The following is a 24,362-nucleotide window of genomic DNA, read 5'->3' as shown; positions in this document are numbered from 1 at the left end:
TCCAAAGAAAAAGATGTTTATTTGTAATCTCTATAGAATGATGCAATGTGCATCTCAATGGGGACAACTGTGAGACAAAAATACTTTGGTACACTTGAATTTCCAAGTAGCACATGATTTTTATGGACAAAGCAGCACAGTACTGTGGTGACTCCTGCACATGCTTCAGGATAATGATTCCTTCTGACTTTGCATTTAACTGTACGAGTTGTTTGAATTTGTTGATGCTTTTTGAATGAGCAGAGAATGCCATTGCTTCAATGAATATTGCACACTGAAAAATGTAATCCAGGCTCACAATGTAATCAAGATTTAGAAAAGAAATTGCTGAGTTTTCAGTAAAACAATTAATCAGTGATGATGTTCATATGATGTACAGTATAAAATTGTTACAAAAAGGCATATGTGATTTACAAACAATTCAAACTCTACATACAAATGTCTAAAGTGAACATTAGAAACTAGAATCCAGTGGTAGTTCTGCTACTGAAATGAGCACAATGGAGAGAGCTGTCAGGATTGTTTAGAAAAAAATGTTTTTACTTTTAGTGATGTTCTCACAGGTCCTACTACTAATTTTGAATCAGAATATTTGACATCAGATTTCTACTCTTCACTGTCTTAGCATGGAGACAACTAGATACTGTATATCAAAGTTTACAATATCAAAAAGTTAGAAGCTAAAAATATTTCCTCCTGAAATATGTTGCAAATGTAACTGCAATACCCTGCAACAATAAAAACAAATACTAAAATAAAGGTGAAACGACATATAAAGTGCAAAGAGAGGTTTCAATAAATGCACTGGGACTGACTATGGTAGTCACACAGGCAGTGTACAAATACTCTAAAAATGCCACTTCCCATTTCTCTTTCTTTCTTCTTTCTTAACTGTTTATTCTTCTTCATTGTTTTTATCTCAGTTGTTTTTTTAGGATGTATCTTCTTATGAATGCATTTCTCACCGTATTTGGCCAAGGCCTTGTTGAACTTGTAACTTAAAGGGTGTCAGGCTAAATTAACTCTATAAAATACATTTCGCCACTGACCATGTTATAGATATGTACTCTGAGAGATGTGGGTGGCTCGCTTCCGCTGCTAGCGGAGGTACATTCATTTTCACTGCGGGATAAACAACAACAGCAATAGATTAGAGGTTATCTTGGGCAATGCAACTGCCACAATCATGTGAGGGTGTTAAGATGTTTTTCTACCTTTTGCATGGTTAATTGTGTTTAGATGTTATGAGAAGTGATAATTTCATCTTTTCTTCTATTACACCAAAAACAAAAAAAAAGCAAATTCCCCATCCCTCCAGGAATCAACAGAAAGGTAGTAAACATTGAACATGTTCTATCTCAAAATACTGCCTAAATTCAGATCAGTGCCAACTACAGCAACAACAATTGTAACATCAACAATATTGATATAGTAAAAAAAAAAAAAAAAATTACAAGAGAAAAAAAATTACAACAATAATATATAACTCTCTTCATAGAAATCAAACCAGAGTATCTCTAACGTGTATATATTGGACAATGTAAACCTACCATTATCAAAGTTAGCAAATATGATAATAACACAGAAAGCACATCAATCTTATTCCTCTCACAGAGAGCGCTCACATCATTGTTTCTACAATGGTGTGGGTGGGCTTGATCAAGCCATTGTTCCCGTTTGGGTCCAGGGGCTGTGTCAGCTCACTGCCCTTCAAGTTGTACTCTTTCGGGCGAGAGCTCACTCCTGACTTCGCCGGGGCTGCCACTGCTTTGATCCTCTGAGGGAAGGAGATGAGAGATTAGACTAATGATCATCAATAACTGAGGCAGTTTAGGGTTCAAAGTGACAGTTATCAAATTTAAAATGGCAGACATCATAATTCAACATGTAGCACATCTGTTTTATGTTACATAATTAAAGCCACAATAATAACTAACTAACTTTCCCATTCAAGTGAATCCAAGTGAATATGAAAGTGTGTCCAAATTTTTGACTGGTACCACATATTAAAACATGTCACTCAGATTTAGTGCATTAAAAATAGTTGAACATTTTAGAGAATATGCAGCTTTCTTGTCAAGAGTTAGATGAGAAAATTGATACCGCTCTTATGTCTGTAGACAACAGCAGGTTAGCTTATCTTAGCATAAAGACCGGACACAGGAGGAAACAGTTGCTAGGGTAACTTATTTCTTTAGGAGGAAGTTAACACCACACACATGTCTCTATGCTATGAAGCATCAAAAATGGAGGAAGCACAATTAGCTAGCCTGGGGTCCTGGCAACCCCATGCTAATAACAAGGCGATGTGACCCATGGGGGTAGCAATTTAATGTGCTAGCATGTTTTGTGCCAACCAACCAAGTGCAAGCAAGATTACATTTATGGTCTAATAATTGCAATACGGCACTGAACTGTGTCCTCTTAGTGAGTTTTAGAGGTTATGGTAGGTGATTTCTTCTACAGCTAGGCTAGCTGTTTCTCCCTGTTTCCAGTCTTTATGCTAAACTAAGGTAACCATCTCCAGGCTCTTGCTTATATTAGACAAGAGGGTGGTATTGCTCATCTTATCTAACTCTTGGCAAGAAAACAAAGAGATGTCTTTCCCAAAATGCCAAACTATTTCTTTAAAGGCACTGAGGGTTGTGTCAGCTCACCTCGATCAGGGGTCCCTCAGACTGTAAGATCTTGATGACCATCACCATTGGGATGCAGATCATGGAGGCCAAGGCCAAACACCAACCCAGACCGATGGCCCAGTCAGGGTACTCATACACCTTGTTATAGGTCAAGGGCTTGTACTTCACCAGAGAGAAGACAAAGCAGCCCTAGGAAACAAACACATGTTGCTTTTAGTACAAGTTGTACGCCTCCCTGTGACCTTGAAAGTTCAACTATCAACATTCATGTCACGTCATCAACAACAGTATCTCCAAACCCTCCGACACAATAAACTGACTGAGCTCTCACCATGCAGAGGACAGGAGTGATTATGGTCCAGCTCCATTTCATCCATGCGTTTGGTCTGTAGCCAATCATGTCTTCAACTCCATCGTAGAAATTATCAACTCCTACCCAACACAAAGACAGCAAAGAATTACATTTGTGCTTCCATATTTGTTAGTCGGTAGAATATTTATTGTAGGATAAGTTATCATCAGTCTCTTTGGTACATGTGTTATTGTTTGCTGTTGTAGAGTGACCTTCATATCTAACATAGGAAATTAGTAGGTTTACAGGCCCTTTATTGCTGTTGTCTGCCATAAACTGCAGCACATATTTCCACTGGGCCACTTATCATATGGTTTATACTACATACAGTCTCTGCTTTGTCAGTTAAAACTAGCTCACTAGGTCAATATTCATGGTTCCTGTGTTGATTGTAGCGAACTCTTGGTTTTATTGCATTGTTTAATGGGTAGAGTTTTCAGTGCTTCACGTGTGCCTGATGTCGTTATTATGCACCTTTGTACATGTTATCAATTTATAGTTTTATTCAGTTTTAGTTTCTTTTAACATCAGGTCAGGTCAAGGACTATACCTTCTTTTGGTTAATCTTTTCTTTTTAACTAACATTACACATAATACAATCAACATTTAAAGTAAAAGACTATTAAAAAAATGTCTGGGTTATTATTTATCATCGGTTTAACACTAAAAAAACTCTACAAACTCTATTCATTAGGACAATGTGTGCGTGTGGTTTGAGCAGTTGATTGGCAGTAGCCTGGAAACAAATGCAAATACATCTACAACTGATATAATCACACTTCAAACCAGTGAGAAGAGCATAGAGACCAACCAAAATACATGAATCTGTCATGTAAAATATCCAAAACTGTTCTAACATTGTTAGTTCCCAAGTTGGGAACCACATTGATTAGGACACAGAGCGTGCAAAGGTCACTGTGAAGAGGTGCTACCGTTCTGCGTGATTCAACTACGGAGGCATCATCACAGGCAATCAGCGGACATTATTTTTAATAGCAGGGCCTGTCTGTGTGTATAATGGATAAAGTGGTTGCTGAATGATGTCAGATGACTGATTAATAGTAATTCAAAGAATCAGATGGCTGCACACAAACAGTAACATTTTAAGTTAAGTAGTTTATTACTGGAAAATGCACGGTTGACTTAATTCCTATTAGGTTTTTCTCTTTAGAAATAAATATTCTTCCTTCATTAATAATGATGGGGTGTAATCTGGTGGGAGGGATCCAGGCCTAGCCAACAACAATCTAGTAAACCACCCTACTCCCCCTCACCACACCCCTGCATGCAGTTAAACTTATTTAGTACTGATGTGGAAAGGACCACAAGGACACCTTTGTTTACCACCATAGAGATCATTTGTGCCTTTTTTTCCCTCAACTCTTCAGGATCATTACTTTGAAAAACAACACACACTACAGAAACCTATCAACCAGAGTTGTTTCCACTTACCATAAACCCAGGCTACAGCAATGCATTCAAAGAATGCAACCCACAAAAGGCACACACCACTGGCTGCATAGTAGTCAAAGAGTTGAAACACATACATGCCACCCTGGAAAAAGAAAAGACAGAAAACTGCATTAATTATCTCTCTGGTGTGTGTGTGGAAAGAAAGAGAGTCATAGAGATAGAAGGGGCATTAAAGCAGAGTGGGGGTGTTGAAAGGGGTACAGAAGAATGCTGGCACTCTACCAATAGAGGCAGAGTTCAACAGGTGCTGAGACGTCATTGAAGAACAGTTAACTGCTAAACGGAAAACAGCATTCCAGCTTGTTCCATTCAGACACACAGGATGTGAGTGGTGAATGTGGTAGGAAGCCATATTTGGTTGTAACAATGCAGCAGCTGACAGGCAAGTGGAAAGTCTGTGGCGTTATCTCTGCTGTTGATCCGAATGCACAGAGTCTCTTTTCCTTTTCTAAACAGGATGAGCGGCAGAAGTGAGAGTGCAGAGGGCTCGATGAATGAGACTGTTGGTGAACTTACTTTCGTTACCATGGCGAGTCCCAGGAGATAGCTCATGAAACACATCACAGCTATAAAGATCTCTCGCCGGTAACCCTTCCTGAGGAGAGATGGATACAGATCCACTATAGAAGTGATCTGTCCTTCCACTTCAACAAACTGTGGGGACAAAAACAGCTATTAAGTTCTGAGGAACAAAAAAAAACAAAAAAAAAACAATCAGGGCTCTTCCTGTGTGCATGCTGCTCTTTTTTTTCCCCATCTGCAAACCAGTGATTAGAGAATGAGAGCTGTCTTTGTTGGGCAGTAATGAGAATTTAAACAAGGCTTCTATGCAACACTGGTTTGTTGCTACCAAGACACAACAGAAACAAAACGACAGTGAAATCACCGTCTCCGTCTCCCTGTCTGTGTCTCTCTCTTGCTCCCTTGTGACTCCTCATTGTGTCGTCTCATAAGCTGCATAATGCCATAACAAATTGACTATAAAAAATCATTGTTAATTATAAATTATAAAATTGTTCCCATTTATCAAATTACAGTGTCTTTAGGCACCGAGGGCATTTGTCTCCATTGTTGTATGAAGACTGAACAAAAACCCCTTACATAACAGTGGCATGTGTGTGTGAGCGATGTTAACAATATATAGCATTCAGGACTACAAATCTGCATGAAATCTATGGTCATAAAATGCACCCACACACACCCACCCACACACAAACACACACACACACACACACACACACACACACACACACACACACACACACACACACACAGACACATGCCGTCACTGGCAACATTTCCAAATAGCCACACTATTTACATGTGCTCAAATTTAGTGTATTGGCCAGATCTCGCAGCTCGCTGAGACGAATTCCCGGCCATGTGCAGGACTGAGTTAGCACAAGAGTAGAATTACACTTGGAGGCAGGAAATGTGATATAGCTGGAGAACCCCTACAGTGTACACTTCTGTTTTGTCTACATAGATTATCTTGTCTTAATCAAAGCTCTGCCTCCTATCACAGCTACATAATAGCCTGCAAGCTATTATAATGACTTCTTCTAAATAGATGTTTGGCAAATGTCTATCAACTTCTAAAACCTTAATTTGTGGCATTACAGAGCATTAAATGGGCTATAATCCCCCACACAGTGCAGTCAAGAGTGGTGGTAAAATCCCTTTGTGGGAACAGGCTGCATTACTTGTCTGTCAGTTATCTGATACCTTGGAGACATGAGATATGGATTGGAGAAGACACTAAATGTGTTTTACACATTGGGGGTGGCAGAAGCCAACTAACCCGGGGGACCAGGGGGGTGTCAGTGTGAAATTAATGGGCTCTACACCAAACGGCTATTCTGTACATAGCTTGACAGCAGAGTCACTGTGGGAACACTGACCTGGCTGTCGAGGCCCAGGAGCAGCAGCATGATAAAGAAGAGGATGGCCCAGAGTGTTGGCAGCGGCATCATGGACACAGCTTTAGGGTAGGCGATGAAGGCCAAGCCGGGACCTGGAAGGAGAACAGAGTGGGGATGGGGACAAGGGGCAGAGCACAGAATTAACATTTCTATCTGATTTCAGCTTGGACGACATACTGTAAGCGGATCGGGAAAAAAAAATGTGAAGACTGAGCTAGAGAGGCTGAGGAGGGTCTCACACTGCCAATAATTTACAGGAAATATGATCTACTTCATCCGACAGTTAAAAGACGTGATAAATTTAACTGGACTGATTGTAGAGTCTTCGGTTAGTGGGTTTTCTCATGCTACAGGTGTCCTTTGTGTGTGTTTACTTGCAGGACAAATATCAATAACTATATTCAACTGTGCATATGACATACCTGCCCTCAGTTTATATTGTCTACAACACAAACAGACAACTCTATCTATGAGGTTCTGTTCATACTGCACATACAGTATTATAGCTATAGTATTATAGCTAGTCTATTATTCATTCTGTACATTAGATCTTTAAATGCACTTTTGGTACTGTCTGCACTGTCTTGTAAAATGCTAAACTGTAGCTTGTTGTACTGTTACTAACTGTGTCGATTAGCAATAAAGTGGGATCTAATCTAAAATAATCTAATCTAAATAAAGCAGCGGAACCAGTTCCACAGGATACAATGAGAGCATGAGACACAAAGTCAGCAATCATATAAACAACAGCCTCAGCCTCAATTGAACAGCTGTAAAAGAAAAAAAAGTAAAAAAAAAAAAAGTTTGAATTTATGAATTTTGACTGAGTGTTTTCATATATGATGGAATATGTATGTATACTCAATGTGTGTCTATGTCCATCACAGAATTACTGTCATTGTCATACAATCGTAGACTGGTTTCACACGGTGGCAGTCTTAAAGATAGCAAGAGCTTAATTTGAACTGAAAGAGCGAGCATGCTGAAAGAAGACGCATCTCCTCCAAAGTCCACATAGAGTATAAAGGAAGGCAGAAACAGAACCGGTGGCGTCCACCTCGCTCAGGAGATCCACAGCTTGTTAACAGAACTGGACTTTACAGTGCAGTGTAGAAATATCACTTCAAGGTGCCAGTGCACATACAGAAGGGTGCCAATCTTCTTAGCAATGTCTCCTGGTCAAAAAGATGTAAAGCTACTAAACTGCATGAGCAGGTTGAATGCGGCACATGAGGACACCAGGTGCCATTGAGCACTTGTAATAATGATGATGGCCCAGTACAGGAGCTCTGTACCACCGCAGTTCATTGTGTAGTTAAGACACACAGCACCTCAGATTACATCACCAATGCGATGTAATCTGTCCTCAAAAAGGTGGAACATACTGTATTTCACACTGAAGTAACAATTCTGTTTCTTTGAGGCTTTTATTCAAGGAGCGTGCAATTGCCGATACCTCTACATTTCAGCATCATCGTTTCCGAGACTTAAACAAATCCTGAATTTTTTTTCCATCATTTCAATTTTGCTGTTGAGTTTCCAATTGGCTTTTTTTTCTTTTTTTTTTTTTTTTTTTGGCAACAGCGCCCACCATCACTGCTGCCATCACCTTGGACCCTCGTACCTGACTCTGCCACATCGGCAATGTCCACCCCTTGTTCTTGTGCCATGAAGCCCAGGACGGAAAATATTGCGAAGCCAGACACAAAACTGGTACCGCTGTTGAGGCCTCCCAGCAGCAAACAGTCCCTATGTCACACATATGTCATGGAGGTTGTTAATGAACACAGGTGGAACCGAAGTTCCCATTTTTTTTTTTTTTTTTTTTTTTTTTTTTCTTCACGCAACCGTCTCTGACACGAGTTGCTGTCACTACCACAGTCCCACTCCCCCCCAGCGGACACAACTCACCTGTAGCAGTTGTATTTGTATTTGTTGTAGCTCCCCAGTGATGTCATGGCTCCCAGGCAAATGGCATAGGAGAAGAAAATCTGGGTTCCTGCATCGATCCACACCTGAGGAGACAGAGGAAGAGGTGCACTCATTTTCACAGTGATTTCCAGATTAGATGACGTCAACCTGTTATGAAATGTGTTGAAATTTTAAATTCTATCATCAACTCCTGACTGTCAGCTAATCAGAGGTACAAGTGATCTGCTCACACTGAGAAGGCAAAAATTTGATTAACTCATTTTTTTTGGCCACTTGGCAGAAGCATAAACTAGCTGTGAGCACAACATTAAAATGTCATCTCATTTTAAGTTGGATTTCCAGCAAATATGGAGCAACATCAGCATTAATTCAATATGGAGTCATGTTTCTGCACACCACATGAATGTAGGCCCAAAATTTACAGTGAGAGCAGTGAAAGTGGACCGAAGCTGTAAAGTTGAGGGCCATAAAACCAAAGCAATGAGATGAAAGATGCTACAAAGCTCCACAGAGTTGAAGGGAGTTGCAGAGGTGGGTGATGATTTAATCATGAGTGATAATTCAATCACTCATGAGAAAAGAAAGGAATTACTGCCTTGTGGTTATATCCCTCATTCAACTAGTCAAGTAGCAGTCTGTCCAGATTCATATAGTAGTGTATTTTATCATAATTAGCAAATGAAATACCAAAAACATGTTTTCTGGGGTCACAGTGACCAGACCTTTGACCACCAAAATCTAATCAGTTCAGTTCAAGACCGTTATCGCTCTCTTGTCCGTGAGGTACAACATGGAGATGGTAAGTGGATTTTATTGCTGCTTTTAGACAGAGCAAAGCTAGCTATTTCCAGTCTTTCTGCAAAGCTAAGCTAACTGGCTGCAGACTGCAGCTTTATATTTAAGATGAGAGTTGTATCGATCTTCTCATCAAACTCTCAGCAAGAAAGCAAATACGTGTATTATTCCAAAATGTCAAACTGATGTGATCATCTCAAAGACGTGCGAGCAGGGGGCTGTAACAGTGAAATCAGCAGAAGAGTTTTCGATCGTACCTCTGGATCCTGTAGGCGGGTCAGATCGGGGTAAAGGTAAAATTTGATCCCTTCAGATGCCCCAGGCAGGGTCACGCCACGAACCAGCAGCACAATCAGCATCACAAAGGGGAAAGTGGCTGTTATGTACACCACCTAGACAGGACAAAGGAATTATTAGCCAAAATACTAAACAACAGTTATAGACTTATGACTCATCAACCTTGAAATATAATGGAATAAACACTACTTTTCTTTTAAGCTCTCATGTCTTACTCATATTTTCCAACTGCTGAACAAAAGAAACATTGTTCTTGTTATGCCCTGATCTGTGAACAGCGAAGCAGACTGAAGTCATGATGGGGGTTTGAGACGCGCACGCCTGATAAAGCACGAAGCAGTCACCGAATAAAGGCTTCATTTTCTCAACTGTTATCTGGTTAAACATTATGGGTGATCCTTTTAAAGCACACTTTTCACAGCAATGGACCCTGTGTTAAATATAGAACTAATCCCACAAATAGTTCTTAATAGGGTTAATAATTTTCCTCACACAGTTCCTCCTGCTGGCTCAGGCCCAGTTTCAGTCCCTCTAACAGAAACAGCGAGAGAGAGGGAGCTAAGGAGTGGCAATCAACTCTTAACAGCCGACAGAAAGTCTGGCCAAGAAGTAGCTTTTGGGACAGCACAGAGGCTTGTGTCTCTAAATCAACTAAATCAACCTTGTTTCCAAGCCTGAGGGTTTTCTCTCAGCAACAGTGTTTTGTCACCAACATGTCGGGGTAAAGAGTAAAGGCTAAACAGCATCCAGGCAACACAATAACTACAGGATGTGTATACGCCTCAGCACTCACTTTCCCAGTGGACTTGACTCCTTTCCAGATGCAGAAGAAGCAGATAACCCACACTGCTAGGAGACACAGGGCCAGGTCCCACTTCAGGGGCCCTATGTCCTCGATCCCAGAGGAGATGCTCAAGACATTGCGTCTGCAGAGGATACGGAGGCAAAGGTTAATGGCAGTTTGTGGGACTTGAAACAGTAGAAGTTATCTTGCAGATTTTCAAACACACCCAAGGAAGCAGCTCATGGGAGACCATGACAACAAGACACTAATTAAGAAGGCCATAAAAGTGTAAATCAAACAGGCACATGATTTGGCCTTTCATTGCTGTTCTGCTGCTAGTCTGAATACACTACAGTAACATGCTGAGAACATTTATTTGATGAATTGTCATCAAATTCAAACACGCAACAAAACAAATGAGCATGAAAAACACTGGGATTTCCAGTTGGTATTTCAGTTCAGTTTGACAACTAAAGTCAAACTTTGAGCTGCATGTAACATATAATAGTTGCAGTGCAAATACAGTTTATAATAAACTGGCAGAGAACCAAAAGCACATTTACAAAAGTAAACTGGCTTTTGCAGGAATTGTGCCTGTACAAACACACTTACGCAAGCAAGATAGAGAGGCAGTGTTACCTTAGTGTATTCATGTGTGCGTGCATGTGTGCATGTGTGCGCGTGTGTGTGTGTGTGTGTCTGTGTGTGTGTTTGTGTGTGTGTGTGTGTGTGTGTGTGTGTGTGTGTGTGTGTGTGTGTGTGTGTGTGTGTGTGTGTGTGTGTGTGCGTGTGCGTGTGTGTGTGTCCATTAGGCATGCTGTCAGTGAATACTCACTCCCAGAACTCGGTGACAGGGGAGGTAAAGTTGGTAATATTGGCTGCCAGCCAAAGCGTCTTGTTCTTGCGGACTGTGTCCTCCACACAGTGCTCTGTGTTCCACGGCTGCTTGCATTTTGCCCAGGGCAGCTCCGGCTGAAAGCACTGAAACAGGTAGTAGAGACCCCAGGCCAAGATCACAATGTAGTAGATGTTCAGTAGAGATACGATCACGATAGAGGCGTAGCCAATACCTGGAGACAAGAAAGAGAGAGCGCAGGTTGCAACGTCAGCTCAAGATATCAGTCAACTCAGTATTATGATTTCTTGTCTTTTAAAAATGACACATTTTACCAATGTGTGATGATGCCTTGGTTTACTCCCGCAACATCTGATTTTCTCTTACCAGATGGGGGCAGCAAAAACGAGCAGCCAATACAAGACTGACACAGTATCATCACCTCTTAGGTGGACATGATAACGTGTTAGCATACAGCAGCCTATTTACACATCCAACACCTTTCACAGTGCTGAGCAACTTTAAAAGGAGGCTATTACAACTAACTCTTAATCAACTTCCCCAGCTTGACTCTGCTATCTACTGTTGTAATGTCCTTAGTGTTGTTTGCTATTTTTAGATGACTTTGCCACGAACCTGGACACAGAAATCCCCGGTTCTCCTTCACTGCTTCAGGGTATTTTTAAACTCATCATCTCTGTCACCCCCACCTCCTCATTCCCACATACCGAATGCAAACTGATAGACAAGTCAATGCTCTGACAGGTGTGTGTGTGTGTGTGTCTGTATGTGTGTGTAGTCTACAGTGTGCTGATGTGTGTTGAGTTAAGTCATGCATCCACTGTGTGATAAAAAACATGTGAAGGCGGGAGGAACAATGAGGAGATTTGCGATTGGCCGGTTCCACGGCCACTTGTGGACTTTCTCTGCTGTGCCAGACTCCGCGCCAGATGGACGGACAGCAGTCTCAACGTTCCTTGAATAGCGGAGAACCGTCGGCAGCTGCTAGAGATCGTTTGCCGCACAGTTTCCTCTCTTTTCATGTGACGTTACTCGCGTGAACATGAGTAAGGGCGTCGTGGCAGCTGCTGAGGGAGCGGTGCCTCAGTGCTTGTCTACAGCTGCCACTCAAAGGTAGTGGGGGCTGCACCAGCAATGAGAGACCCTTGGCATGCCTTAGAGTATCAGTAGCTCATGGTGATCTCAAGTCAAGAGGCCGGTGAGAGAACCCCACCCTGACAACACTGTCACCAAGGACATAAAATATTTATAATATCCTGTAAGCTTAAACAAAACAAGTGGATCCAAACTGCAGCTCCATGTCAACAAAGATGATCATGGTATTCTCATGCAGACCTGCTGCATGAGATTGTACCCATTGCTAGGCAACTTGATTTTATTTATTTATTTATTTATTTATTTATTTGCTGGTCTGTTTCCATGGCAACCAAGAACTCATCTATCCTTTATACACAGCAGATCTGAAATCCAAGGATGACTTTATGTTTCTGAGTTTGGGATCGCCTTCAAGCATGTGGCTGTTGCACGTGTATATCAATGCTTATGGTAATGTGTGTATGTATGTATACGTTCCACCTCTGGGTCACAGTAGCATTAGAGTAAACTAATATCGTTCGTCCTCCAGGATTTTCCATGTTAAGTACTCTCAGTGTTCAGCTCCTGCTTCGCTTTGCTGCTTAATGTAGTTTACACAACACAGACCAGCCTAATGGTGTAAGACTTGTCCAATTGCACTGAGGTGGTGAGGAGGGGTTGTTGTTGTTGTTGTTGTTGTTGTTGTTGTTGTTGTTGTTGTTGTTGTTGGCTTCAGCACAACATAATGTCTGAATGATGAATACTGAACTGAAACAGGAAGACAATCAGGGCAGAATCCTTGTCGGGACAAATGAGGCTTTTACTGTGCATTAAATATTAAATGATCTCGTCAGGGGAGATTTACGCAGTGGTGCAGAACCTCTATTTTTTGCGTCTGTGTGTGAATATGAGCAGTGTCTATGTGTTTTGACCCACCAGTGAAGATGGGGCAGAGCTTGGCCCAGCAGGTGATCCCTCCCTCAGAGGTGTACTGGCCCAGTGCAACCTCCAGGAAGAACACAGGCAGGCCACCCCCAAACAGGAAGATGAAGTAAGGGATGAGGAAAGCACCTGGAAGACAGACACAGGAATCAGCTCTTCTTGCTACAATCACGACAACATGTTTTGACCGTTGAGTATCTTGTGTTTCTTCTGCCTACCTCCACCATTTTTATAACAAAGGTAAGGAAACCGCCAGACGTTTCCTAATCCGACAAAGCCTCCGGCCACAGACAGGACAAAGTCGAGCTTACTAGCCCACTTCTCCCTCTGAGGGACCTTGCCCTCGGCCTCGTCCTCGGGCCGTGTGCCTGGGCTCTTCCCTGGTGAAGGTTTCAGGGTGTCCTTGTGAAAGTCCTTCAGGCATTGGAGCTTCTCTTTCTGTGCCATGCTGTGGACGGCGAAAAGGAAAAGGACACATTGATGGAGAGAGAGACAGAGAGAGGTGAGAGGGATAAGACACAGATAGAGAGGAGCATTAGGGAGCTAATGCTGTCTCCTGATTGCGTTACAGCGTGCTGTGTGAGTACATTATATACAGTACTATGTTGCTAATCTTGCTAATCTGAACGACTGATGCGTGGAGGTCATTTAGACTGGAGATATGTTGCGTGGGGCAGATTTACGCTGAGACATGGAGCAAAATCAAAACCACCAGTCTCACACAGTTTTCTGCAACATACAGTAAACAGGGAGAACACCCAATGTGTTTCTTTATCTGCCCCAATCATTCAGTCAGGCTATAGATAACAGAATGTTTTGGTTTTAAGTAAAAACATATATATTTTATATTCATACTGCAAATTGCTACAGAACTCAAACTGCAAGAAAAGCACCGGATGACAGCGTCTGCACATTCACATCAGTGCTCTTTTTTTATTAGCTGTACTTGTAGTCCTGTTTTCCAACTTAACTCTGTGTCTCAGGGTGGATTTCTCTGCTCAGTGGGGGGCACATTGTCACTGAAGGAAAAGGAAGGGAATGTTCGGAGACAAGACACGCCTTTAAGACCTCGCCTGAACCTGAAAGAAAGTTTCTCTTTTAGCTCTCTCTTGTGCTACTGTATCACCAACAGGTCAGCCCACCGTAATCCAAATTTAGAGAGGAAGCTATCCCTCTGCAATCCCAAAGCCCTGGCTGCTCACAGGACGATACAACAGCTTAAGTCCACAAAGTGTTTACACTGTAAACCGTCTTTCCAAGAAAGACAGGATTTGTTATTACAGATCGAGGTATCCTATTTCCCTGCATGAGCCAAAGAGGAGGAGGAAACCCAACGACAGGATATAACTATGTAAGACATGTCAAGATTGAAAGTGATTTAAGCTGCCAGCTGGCTTGCAATAAAGAACAAAAGAGGAACAATCAGAAAGCTATAATTAATTGCACACTGTGATATTATTTGTAGGTGTCCTCTTTTTTTAAGAGAGGAAGCTTTCAGAGCAACTTGAGATACTTCCCGTTAACTCTTGTGGGACACAAAATAAATTCAGAAACTCAAAAAAAAGAACAGTTTATACAGAAAAGTGTCAACTCTCCAAAATATTAATCTAGGTTTTGTTTTTTGTTGAAAAGAAAGTTTAAAACTGTTGAGAAATAAAAAACTTAGAATAAATAACAATCATCACAGTGATAATAGCAGCGTTCATCTCTCAGGAATGGGCATTTCTGCCAACAACTACATGAAGAAGAAGACTCTGAAACCTCTCGCATTCCTACTGGGAACTATGTGTCTCCTTACTTAATCAACGCTTGAACAACAACTCCTCCATCCCCCTGTGTGCACACTGCGTCCCATCATTTTCTAGGATTTCTCTCTTCCTGTTATGCATGACAAGTCAACTTGAACCACTTTCCATTCTCAAACCTCCTCCTTACATAACTGGATCAGTTCTTGCCCACTCTGTTTCTCATGCTGTTCTCTCTCTCTTTCTCTCTTTCTCTCTCTCTCTCTCTCTCTCTCTCTCTCTCTCTCTCTCTCTCTTTATCCCCTCTCTTCTCCTCTTCTACTCTTGTCTGCTCAGCGTATGCTTTCACCTGGCTGCATGGTGTTAGGACGCTGCCTGCCCGTCAGATAAGATTTCAGGCAAACTGTCCTTGGGATATAACCCAGACATACTTCACCAGAAATTCCTTAACCTTATAAAAATTAAAAAAAAAACATCTCGGCACATCACTTATACTAAAATCCTCATTGATGTTCAATTAGAATCACTGACTCTTTCTACTTTTTTATCAATATGAATCACAAAGACAACAATGAAATCTATTTGCAGCTCTTTCTCTATTTATTTAACCTTTAACATACAAAACAGGTCCTACAGTATCAACTGAAGCACTAATCTGCTTTTGATCTGACTATTTTTAAGCAAATGTATACAGAAAAACTTCACCGAACACATGCAAACCCTGAAAAATCTACTCAAATTTTCAGCAAAGCAATTCAGAAAACTTACATTTCCTTCATGGCTGCGACTATGTATAGCGTTCCTGTCTCTCAGCTGTCACCATTCCTCTGTACTGAATGCCTTTATGCCGACACGGGTCACAAGAAGTGGAGCTGACAGCAGGGCCCGCCCCCTGGCTAAAGACAATTAAATCCAAAGTGGAGATTGGACGTAGCCTCGCTGTGACAGACAACTCAGGTACCAACGTGGGAGACTGTAAATTTCCACTTCTCACTACTCCCTGCCCACAAACATACACACAGCCAAGTGGTGGGGATGAGTGTGTGTGTGTCACACAAGCACACAACACACTCCTTATTCATGCTGGAGACACAGAGGACAAGTCAGTGGAAGAGAAAGGCTGGGCTGGTTCAATACTGGGGGTTGGTCTTGAATTATGATCTGGTACAAATGGATGAACTGAAGGCAGAATAGAAAGTTGTACTTCCTTTTTTCTTTTACACACACTTAACCACTAAGCACTAAAATATGAAGCATGGTTTCATAACAAGCCCCTCATAACATCACCACGCCACTTCCAAGCATCTTTGTGTGAAAACTATTTTTATTCAAGAGTATGCTGTGATAATTTCTGGTATGCAGGACATTGTGAATCACTGTCCTCCGTTCTCTCATGACATGTGGTTTGTTATCTGGGAAATGTAAACCAGTACAGTATCAGCTTATAACAATGCCTAATAAGGGAATATGTCTCCCCTGCTTGTGTATGGTTTGTTTAGACACCATTCACTACTCTGAGCGCTCACAATGGCCTGTTAAAGTCTGGCATTTAAGAGTCAATTAAAAACCAATAAATTCCTCTGCAGGATTTACACTGTAGAAAGGGGGGGGGGTCAGCTGATGACAAGCTGCACACACAAACACAAACACAAACACACACACACACACACACACACACCTTTCACACCTCTTAGTTTTGCACTATGCCATATTTTGGTTCGTGTCATGCTCTGTGTATTATTTTGGTTATGTAACTTCTCACAGACACTGCAAGAGATAGAAAGAAATACTGTTTCATGTGGCTGATCTAAAAAAAATAAAATCAAACAGTTCGCCTTAATAAAATGAAAACCTTGTGTTTATTTGTTTATAACTTAGACAACTCACAGAAACCCTGTGAAAAAAGGTTTGGTCATTGTTGAGTAAAGGCGACATTATACTGCCAGACTGGATCTATATTTTTGCAAATTGTAGCCACAACTACATCATTCAGTCTTCCTTTTCGAAGTTTAGGTTTTATTGTGCCTTGGATTTAAAATCGATGCTCACATTGTGATAATCAAATATGTGAGGAGCAGATATGTGTGTATGTGAACCTGTTTTGAGAAGAAATATTACATGGATCTAGGAAATTGCAGTGCTAGAAAGACAATAGTATTATCTCCTATTTTAGCAGACAAAAAATGTATGTCCTAAGGTTTGAATGAGCTTTAGTTTGTTAATTGTTAAACAATGCTTCGTCAGAAAACAATGGATAGGCAACAATAAATTAATATTTCCAAATGCTTCTTTTTTTATATTATGACCTCATTTCACACAAAAATATTAAACCATAAACTGGGCAGGTTACATGTTCGCAATCAATAGTAGGTAAAATTGTTGTGAATATAAATAACCACTCCTTATTTTTTACAGGGAGTTCCTCACAAACCCAGTTTGGGGACTTTATTCTCAGCTCTAGCAGCTAAAAACGGTGAAGCAGCTTTTATCCTGCTGAGAGGGCAGATTGGGGTTATAAAAGGACACATGCCAATCAATCATACACTGTACTGGGCGGAGACAGAAGAAGTAGGTTAAGTATGTGCCAGCAAGCACAAGATATAAGCTAGTAAACGTATTAGTTCATCAGACCTACTTCAGCAGACTCACCTCTATAGGCTTACAGTGCATGACAGACCCTCATTCAGTCATCCATTCATTCAGTGTGCTGTTGACAGTGAAAGTGCACCTGGAGCCTGGTGCCCCCCCCCCCCCCCCCGAAAACATCACATGTCACTGTGAAGCCCGGGCGCGCCTGAACGCATCACAGCAGCCCTCCAAAAATGATCAAACAGAAACATGGTCTTATCAGTTATAAACAGAGGAAACCGGGTTCAAAGGCCAAAGCTGCATTTTGTTTTGTTTTTTTTTATAACCGAGAGTATTTACTCAAGATGTTTTTAAAGCGGGGTTAAAACGCAGGATTCCCCTCTCTCTACAGCGGCAGCATCGAGGAAACAATTAGGACACAGCATCATGTCATCAAGAAAAAGAATAGCAAGTGTGATCAGTTTATATCAGAGAATAAAATGAATCTCAATGTATACAGTCCAACATTAAAATACTGTGACAAATAACATGTCAAAATAAAGTAAAATAAAAATATCAACTACCTTAAAAACACAGTTTAAAAGCTCATATTACAGTTTTGTCTATCACATCTTTTCTTGCAGTTTTAAAATAAAAACATTATCAACCTCATTTACTGACTTGCTATGTAAAGAAGATGCCGGGTTACCTGTCCTCCTAGTTTTACTATGCAGCCTGTTGTTCCTTGCTCTTGTGTTAAACAATATCATCTATTTTTCTGAGATCATTGTTTCTATGAGCTGGTGCGCGTTTAATATCAGTTTGAGTGGAAAATCACCAGCTTCTCCATGCAACAACTTCTTAAAGCGACAGCCGCCCTCAGTCTGCCCTTCACCTGATTCTCTCACAGCCGCGCTGACTGATAATAACCGGCAAAATCAATGAGCATTCACAGTCTGTTCTCAAGGCATTTACATGTTCACTTGCAAAGTTTGACGATGATATGCAAAAGCACAGGAAACATTTCGCACGTATGTTCAATGTGATGTCTAACATACTACTGGTAAAGCTTGTTTAAGATAAGCATGGCGCCATTTTCTGAAAAAGCACAATTTATAAGGGGTTCATAAGCTGTAATTAATAGATTTATGGTTAATGGTTAATAGCCTAACCATGCCAAGCCAAAGTGAGCTTTCACAATCTGGCAAACCAAAAGGTTGGTCTTAATAGTTTATAACATCATCATCTAACATAAAATATTTCGAATTTATGCCAGTGGAGCACATGTCAGCAAGACCTGTGCATATGGTTTACTGTAGTTCAATGTTATCTTAATCCGGAGCATTGGCCATGCCAAACAGGTGGCACTGCCACGTGTTTGTATGTCATGTATTGCAGGTGAAGTGTCTCTCTAGGTGTACCAAGATGGAGAATAGTCCTTCAAGATCAACTTTAACTATAGTATTGATTCAAAAACAGGAGGTGAGGCATGTAATGTTGAGAAATACCAAACCAAGAGAGTTGTTTTTTATATTGAACCAGAAATGAAGGAAAGCATTCTGCAATTTGTGAGGAAAATACACTCAAATTAAATTAGAGGGAAGAAAAGATTGTTTTGTTCTTCATTTTTATGCTGTGCATGCTTTTACTTGCATATTTCCTCATTAGCCTTAGAAGCAACAGTTTGTGTCAGTCGCCACTAAGTCCCCTTGAGTTTCAGTGATTGTTTCACCCTGCAGAGAACAAAAGCTCTGTCAGCAGGACAACTGCTTTCTGACGCCTGAGGGTGAAATGGCCAGGAAACAGGAAAGTGAATGGAAAAAAAAATGCAAGTTTGGACGCACACTGTTTGTAACTGTGCAAAAAACATCCTTGAATCTAAAGTAGCTGAACACACACAGGTTATAGAGAGCTTTGTCTAACTTGTATCAAATTACAATAGTAGGCATGACTGCAGGGAAAACATCACCATAATCAGAGTCATGTTTATAATAATTGTAAAACATAATTATAAACCTTAGTTTTTACAATTCCCATAGGCAGTAATCATGTTTAAAGTCCATTTCATTGATTTGGCTGGTCAATAGGGGGCGCTGGGGCGCCGCCCCCTTCAAATTATGCAGATGAGAAAGACTTCATCATATTAAACATAAATGAATTAAGAAAAAGTATTTATTAAGTCAATTTTTTTTTTCATCCTACTTCACCCTGAATCCACCTTATTATTTTTAACCCCTTTTTAAACTGTATTTATTTAAGTTTTATATAAATACTGTATACTTCTTGTATACTTCCGCCAGCTGGGGCGCCGGACAAATGTGTGTATGTGGCTCCTCAAACTTTTGGAGAGCAGGTAACCTGACCTGTAATTGGCGCAAAGTGCCCCCCCAGACACCCCTTCTTTTATTAGAAGCCAATCGTAATTGTTTTAAGTTTTTCTTTTAACGTGATTGGACAGTTTTCTACGGATTTCCATATTTGAGGCTGTGGCTCACTCCTGCTCCATAGACCGGAGCTGTCAGAAGATGACAAGTTCAAGTGGGCCCGCGGAGAAAAACAATTCTGTTATTTCTTTATAGAAACATCCTTCTACACGACGTACACTGGAAGAAAAAAGAGGATAAAAGAGATTGGACCGGACCAGCCCAATTTAAACATTAAGGAGCAGGCGGGTGATCAAGGACGGGCTTACACTCTGGGCATCTCCCGCTCTTGTCATGACGAACAGAGCTGGCTTACTGGATGCTGTAAGTAATGACTTTTATTGCTGTCCCTGTTTGCTTTTTTTTTTTTTAAGTGTCGGCACCGAAACGTTGTGGACAACGACGGGGGTTGGACCGGAAGTAGCCGACGCCATCTTGACAATTGTTTGAAGCCTGCTTTTTTTTGGCAGGCTTAGCATTAGTTAGGTGAGGGCTACAGGATTGGCAATAGAAAAGCACAATGAAGAGGTGACAAAAAATCGGCACATCCTCTTCAGAATAATGGTTTTTGCACAACTTGTGTTTGTGCCGCGCTATATTGATGTCAAAAACAATGTGCAGGAGAGATTTTTTAGTTTTCTTCATGTAGTGCTTCTGGCTACTGACTTAATGTTAGCTGTTGCTGCCCACTGTCCACACTGAAACTCCATGTTTTTAAACCTAAATACTGGCAGCTTCTATGTACTCGCCCCGATCACTAAGCAGTACTCAAGCAAGACTTCACTTGGACTATATTATCAACACTTTACTCTTTATGTTACTTTAATTTGTGCATTTACACTTCATAATCACTTCCACACTGTTACCTGCTTGCTGGCTGTAGGATGGGACTCTGTATGCTGCTGTTGCAGTGCTTCTGCCCAGAGCTTGGGCAGCATTAGTGTGTTGTTTTTTGATTGGTTTGAAGGTGTAGAAAATTGCATAATATGTGATCTTTGATAAACAATGGTTTTGTAGACTATATAGTAGAACTACTAATGCACTCCTCAAACTAGACTGAAATGAAAAATCAGACTGGAACACTTAAGAAATTAAAACATTTTTTAAAAAAAAAGTAAAATTAAAAAACTATAATAAATCTGCGCTATAATAACTATAATAAATCTTTTAGCACCAGCCGCCACTGAACATGATTCCAGTTTTTTATTGTGAAATACAGAAATCCTTCCTCATTGTAGGAAGGTTAACAGTGATTACATTATGTTTAGAAAAGAGGACTGAAGCATGCTGAGTTTTCAGATTGTGCAGATTTTCTAAATGTATTATAAATACTAATAATTACTATGGATGGATTAGTGAAAAGTGAAAGGGGGCCCACTGAGGCTGCAGATGTAAGGGGCCCAGATTTTTGTGCTACGCCACTGGCAGCAGACGCACAATGACGATAGTGTATCACTGACAATGACAACCTTACATCTTGCAAGGTAAGATAAAACATCATTGTATTAACAGAGAAACATTTCTACATGTTTCTTATTCAATGTTTTGATCTGCATTGTTGCCTGTGGGCAAATATCTGATATTATAACCCCATTGACTAACTAATACTTTCATTTTGTGTCAGCTACTAAAACACAAAATCAACAAAGCCCTAGCAGATACAGACGCTCATAACTCCAAGGTCACGATCTGTCGTCCTCCCAGCAGGTTTGCTGCATCTAGTGACAGAGGACCATCTGATTGTTTACACTGAAGAGTTCAGGGCCAGAGGTTGTTGTCCTGGATAGATTTAGCCGGTCTTTTGTTAGAGGTCTGTCTAAGGTCAGACCAGTCACATGGTAACAGTGTAATCCTGTCTCACATGCAGACGCTGTTTCTATCTCTCTGCAGAGCTGGCTGTGTTCTCTACCGGCAACCTTGTGACTCACCTCAGGTGGAGCATTTTACTGTACACAAACATACAGACAAGATAGAGACATAATGAAGAATGATATGAACACTAAGACATTTATCTGATGAATAAATCCACTAAGATTACATGTGCTGCAGCTAGGGATGCTTTGTTTTTGGGATTTGTGTAAGCAAGGGCCAGATATATTTACTCAGCTTTCTCACAGAGCCTGCTGTCTTTGTCAAAGCTGACTAATAAGACCACTGCTCACTTGCTTGTCCGTGTCCCGGCTGCTAATACTTCAAGGGAGCATATAAGGCTTAATCCCATATTACCGTGGCTATGTTAAGTGTAAACATCTGACTGTCACACACAGCAGGAAGATAAACAGAATTCCTGGTTGATAAGGTTGAGCAGCAATCTGACTTTAGGAAACTTTATAGGCATCTTCAGCCTGGTATGTGCATGACATGAGAGTGGAAATGTGGGGGAAAGCGGCTGGCTGCTGAACCTCTCTCGTTTAAAGACAATCCTATAAAGAGATCTTCTTGGCGGGAACCTGTCGTTTAATTCAGTGTGTGTGTTGTCTTTGCTGTGCCATTTCTTACATAATGGCTGGCTGGGATTGCACTACACTGGCCCAAGTCCTAAGACCGTCTAATGAAATGTAAACGCAGGCTTTCTGTGGTGCCAAACTAGGACTAAAACTACAATATACTGCATTTCTATACTGTGTGTCAGTATTGTTTATTGTTTGTTTGTTTTTGTTTTTTTTTGCATGTTCAGTCATGGAAATATAAAAGTGGTGTATACGAGGGATTGGGAGAGAGAGCCAACACTTTTCAGGTCAGTCTCTGGCTAAGTATGGGCTTACCACTCTCTCTCTTTCCTGGTAATCCCTAACTAATAGCAAATTAGGATATTGGCAGTGACAGCAGCAGTGAGTTATGTCTTCCGTCGTCTGGGAGGACGTACGGTATCAATACTCGGGGACAAGGTCGCAAATGTGCAGGTCTGTCTGTCACAGAATACGACACAGTTATGGCTAAAATCATAGACTGTGTGGTAGGAGCACACTATAACATCCAGTAAACTATAGAGATTGTGGATTACTTCAGTGGTGGAGGAACTATTCAGTCTTATGTAAGAGTATAGCACAATGTAAAGCATTGCACTATAATGTATACAATGATGTATATTCGCAATGATCTTTTTATGTTTACGTCTTTTTATTTATTTCAAATTTTGTTTGCAAAGGTTTTTTTTTTTTTTTAAATTAAAAGTATGGCAGTATAGGCAAAAAGTAGTTAAATAAAGGTAAAAGTGCTCATTATGCAAAATAAATGGCTCATATTGATGTTGTAGTAAAATACAATATATTATTAGGTTATTACCAGTGATGTGTAATGTGTAAGCAGCATTTTCAATTCACAGCTGGTGGAGGTGGAGCTAATTCCCACGTTATACACTGACTGGTAGTTTAAAGTACAGTAATGTATCATATTTTTTTAATATATTTTCAGAGGCAGTGGTGAAATGTAACTTGAGTACATTTACTCTGGTACTTCCATTGTATTCTGCTTTATACTTCTGCTCCACATTTGACAATTGTAGTTGCTACTTTACAGATTAAGATTTTCAACACATAGTATGTGATCAGTTTGTATAATATTTTCGCTGTTACAGATTCAACTATCCCACTGTATAGAAAGGTGTGCAAATTAGCCTTCACCCCAACATTAAAACAACCATAATAATATTGATTGATAATTGAGTAGTATGATGTATAATAGCATAACACTAACAGGGGCCAGTTTTCTGCATAATAAGTACTTTTACTTTTGCTGAAAATACTTGAACTTTTATTTAAGTAATATTTTGAATACAGGAGCTGTACTTGTAGAATATTTTTCTGTGGTGGGAAAAGTTCTCAGATATTTTACTTCAGTAAACATATCAATTCCACAGTGTAGAAATACTCTGGTACAAGTAAAAGTCATGCATTCAAGGTTTTACTTCAGTAAAAGTACATCCCTTTAAAATATATTTAAAGTACCAAAAGTAGAAGTACTCACTATGCAGAGTTTCTTTTTTCAGAATAATGTAGGCTATATAATATTACTGGATTATTATATATCATGCATTCATGTGTACATCACTTGAACGTTGTAGTTGGTAAAGGTGGGGTTAATTTAAACTTTTCATACTGCTGGGTATAACTTGATCTACGATAATACTTCACAACTTATTTGTTGATCATATTTTATATTTATAATCTGAATCTGAAAAGTAACAAATAACAAAATTGTCAAATAAATGTAGTGGAGCAAAAGCACAATATTTCCCAATGAAATGTAGCCAATTATTAGTAAAAGAAATTGCATAAAATGGACAAACTCGAGTAAAAAAAAAAATATATATATATATAGAAAAAACAATCACATCTTACTTGCAACAAAGCTCATGTTATCAGCTTTATGTCCAACCACCTGCAGCCTTCTCCATCTGCTCCAAATATAATGAATCCTACATGTGAGCCACATATAGAAGAACTTCATGGTTGAATAGAGAATGTTTGTTCCTAGAAAAACATGCGCACAGATGGTATGAACGACACAACTCTGCATGTTCTGTACACGTCAGCCATGTAGCACCTGAGGTGAAATTTG

The 24,362-nt window shown here is 40.3% G+C and overlaps 1 protein-coding gene across 2 annotated transcripts; it reads right to left on the bottom strand.

Moving 5' to 3' along the window:
• Window positions 1-18,190, bottom strand: slc6a6 (solute carrier family 6 member 6). Of its 2 annotated transcripts, none has more exons than XM_022739249.1 (14): window positions 18,089-18,190; window positions 13,285-13,514; window positions 13,061-13,195; window positions 11,030-11,264; window positions 10,204-10,336; window positions 9,371-9,505; window positions 8,298-8,401; window positions 8,011-8,135; window positions 6,366-6,478; window positions 4,981-5,118; window positions 4,444-4,546; window positions 2,971-3,071; window positions 2,658-2,828; window positions 1-1,777 (listed from the first exon to the last, which is right to left on the bottom strand). In XM_022739249.1, the coding sequence occupies exons 2-14, from the start codon at window positions 13,511-13,513 to the stop codon at window positions 1,622-1,624; spliced, it is 1,878 nt and encodes a 625-aa protein (XP_022594970.1). In that variant the 5' UTR covers window position 13,514; window positions 18,089-18,190; the 3' UTR covers window positions 1-1,621. The 2 variants fall into 2 exon arrangements, with proteins under 2 accessions (XP_022594970.1, XP_022594969.1); XM_022739248.1 differs by lacking the exon at window positions 18,089-18,190 and adding an exon at window positions 15,580-15,816.
• Window positions 18,191-24,362: the final 6,172 nt, after the last annotated feature.

The sequence above is a fragment of the Seriola dumerili genome, unplaced genomic scaffold, assembly GCF_002260705.1.
Source record: "Seriola dumerili isolate Sdu_G_001 unplaced genomic scaffold, Sdu_1.0 BDQW01000043.1, whole genome shotgun sequence".
NCBI classification, from domain to species: domain Eukaryota; kingdom Metazoa; phylum Chordata; class Actinopteri; order Carangiformes; family Carangidae; genus Seriola; species Seriola dumerili.
This window is presented reverse-complemented; position numbering and strand designations above follow the sequence as displayed.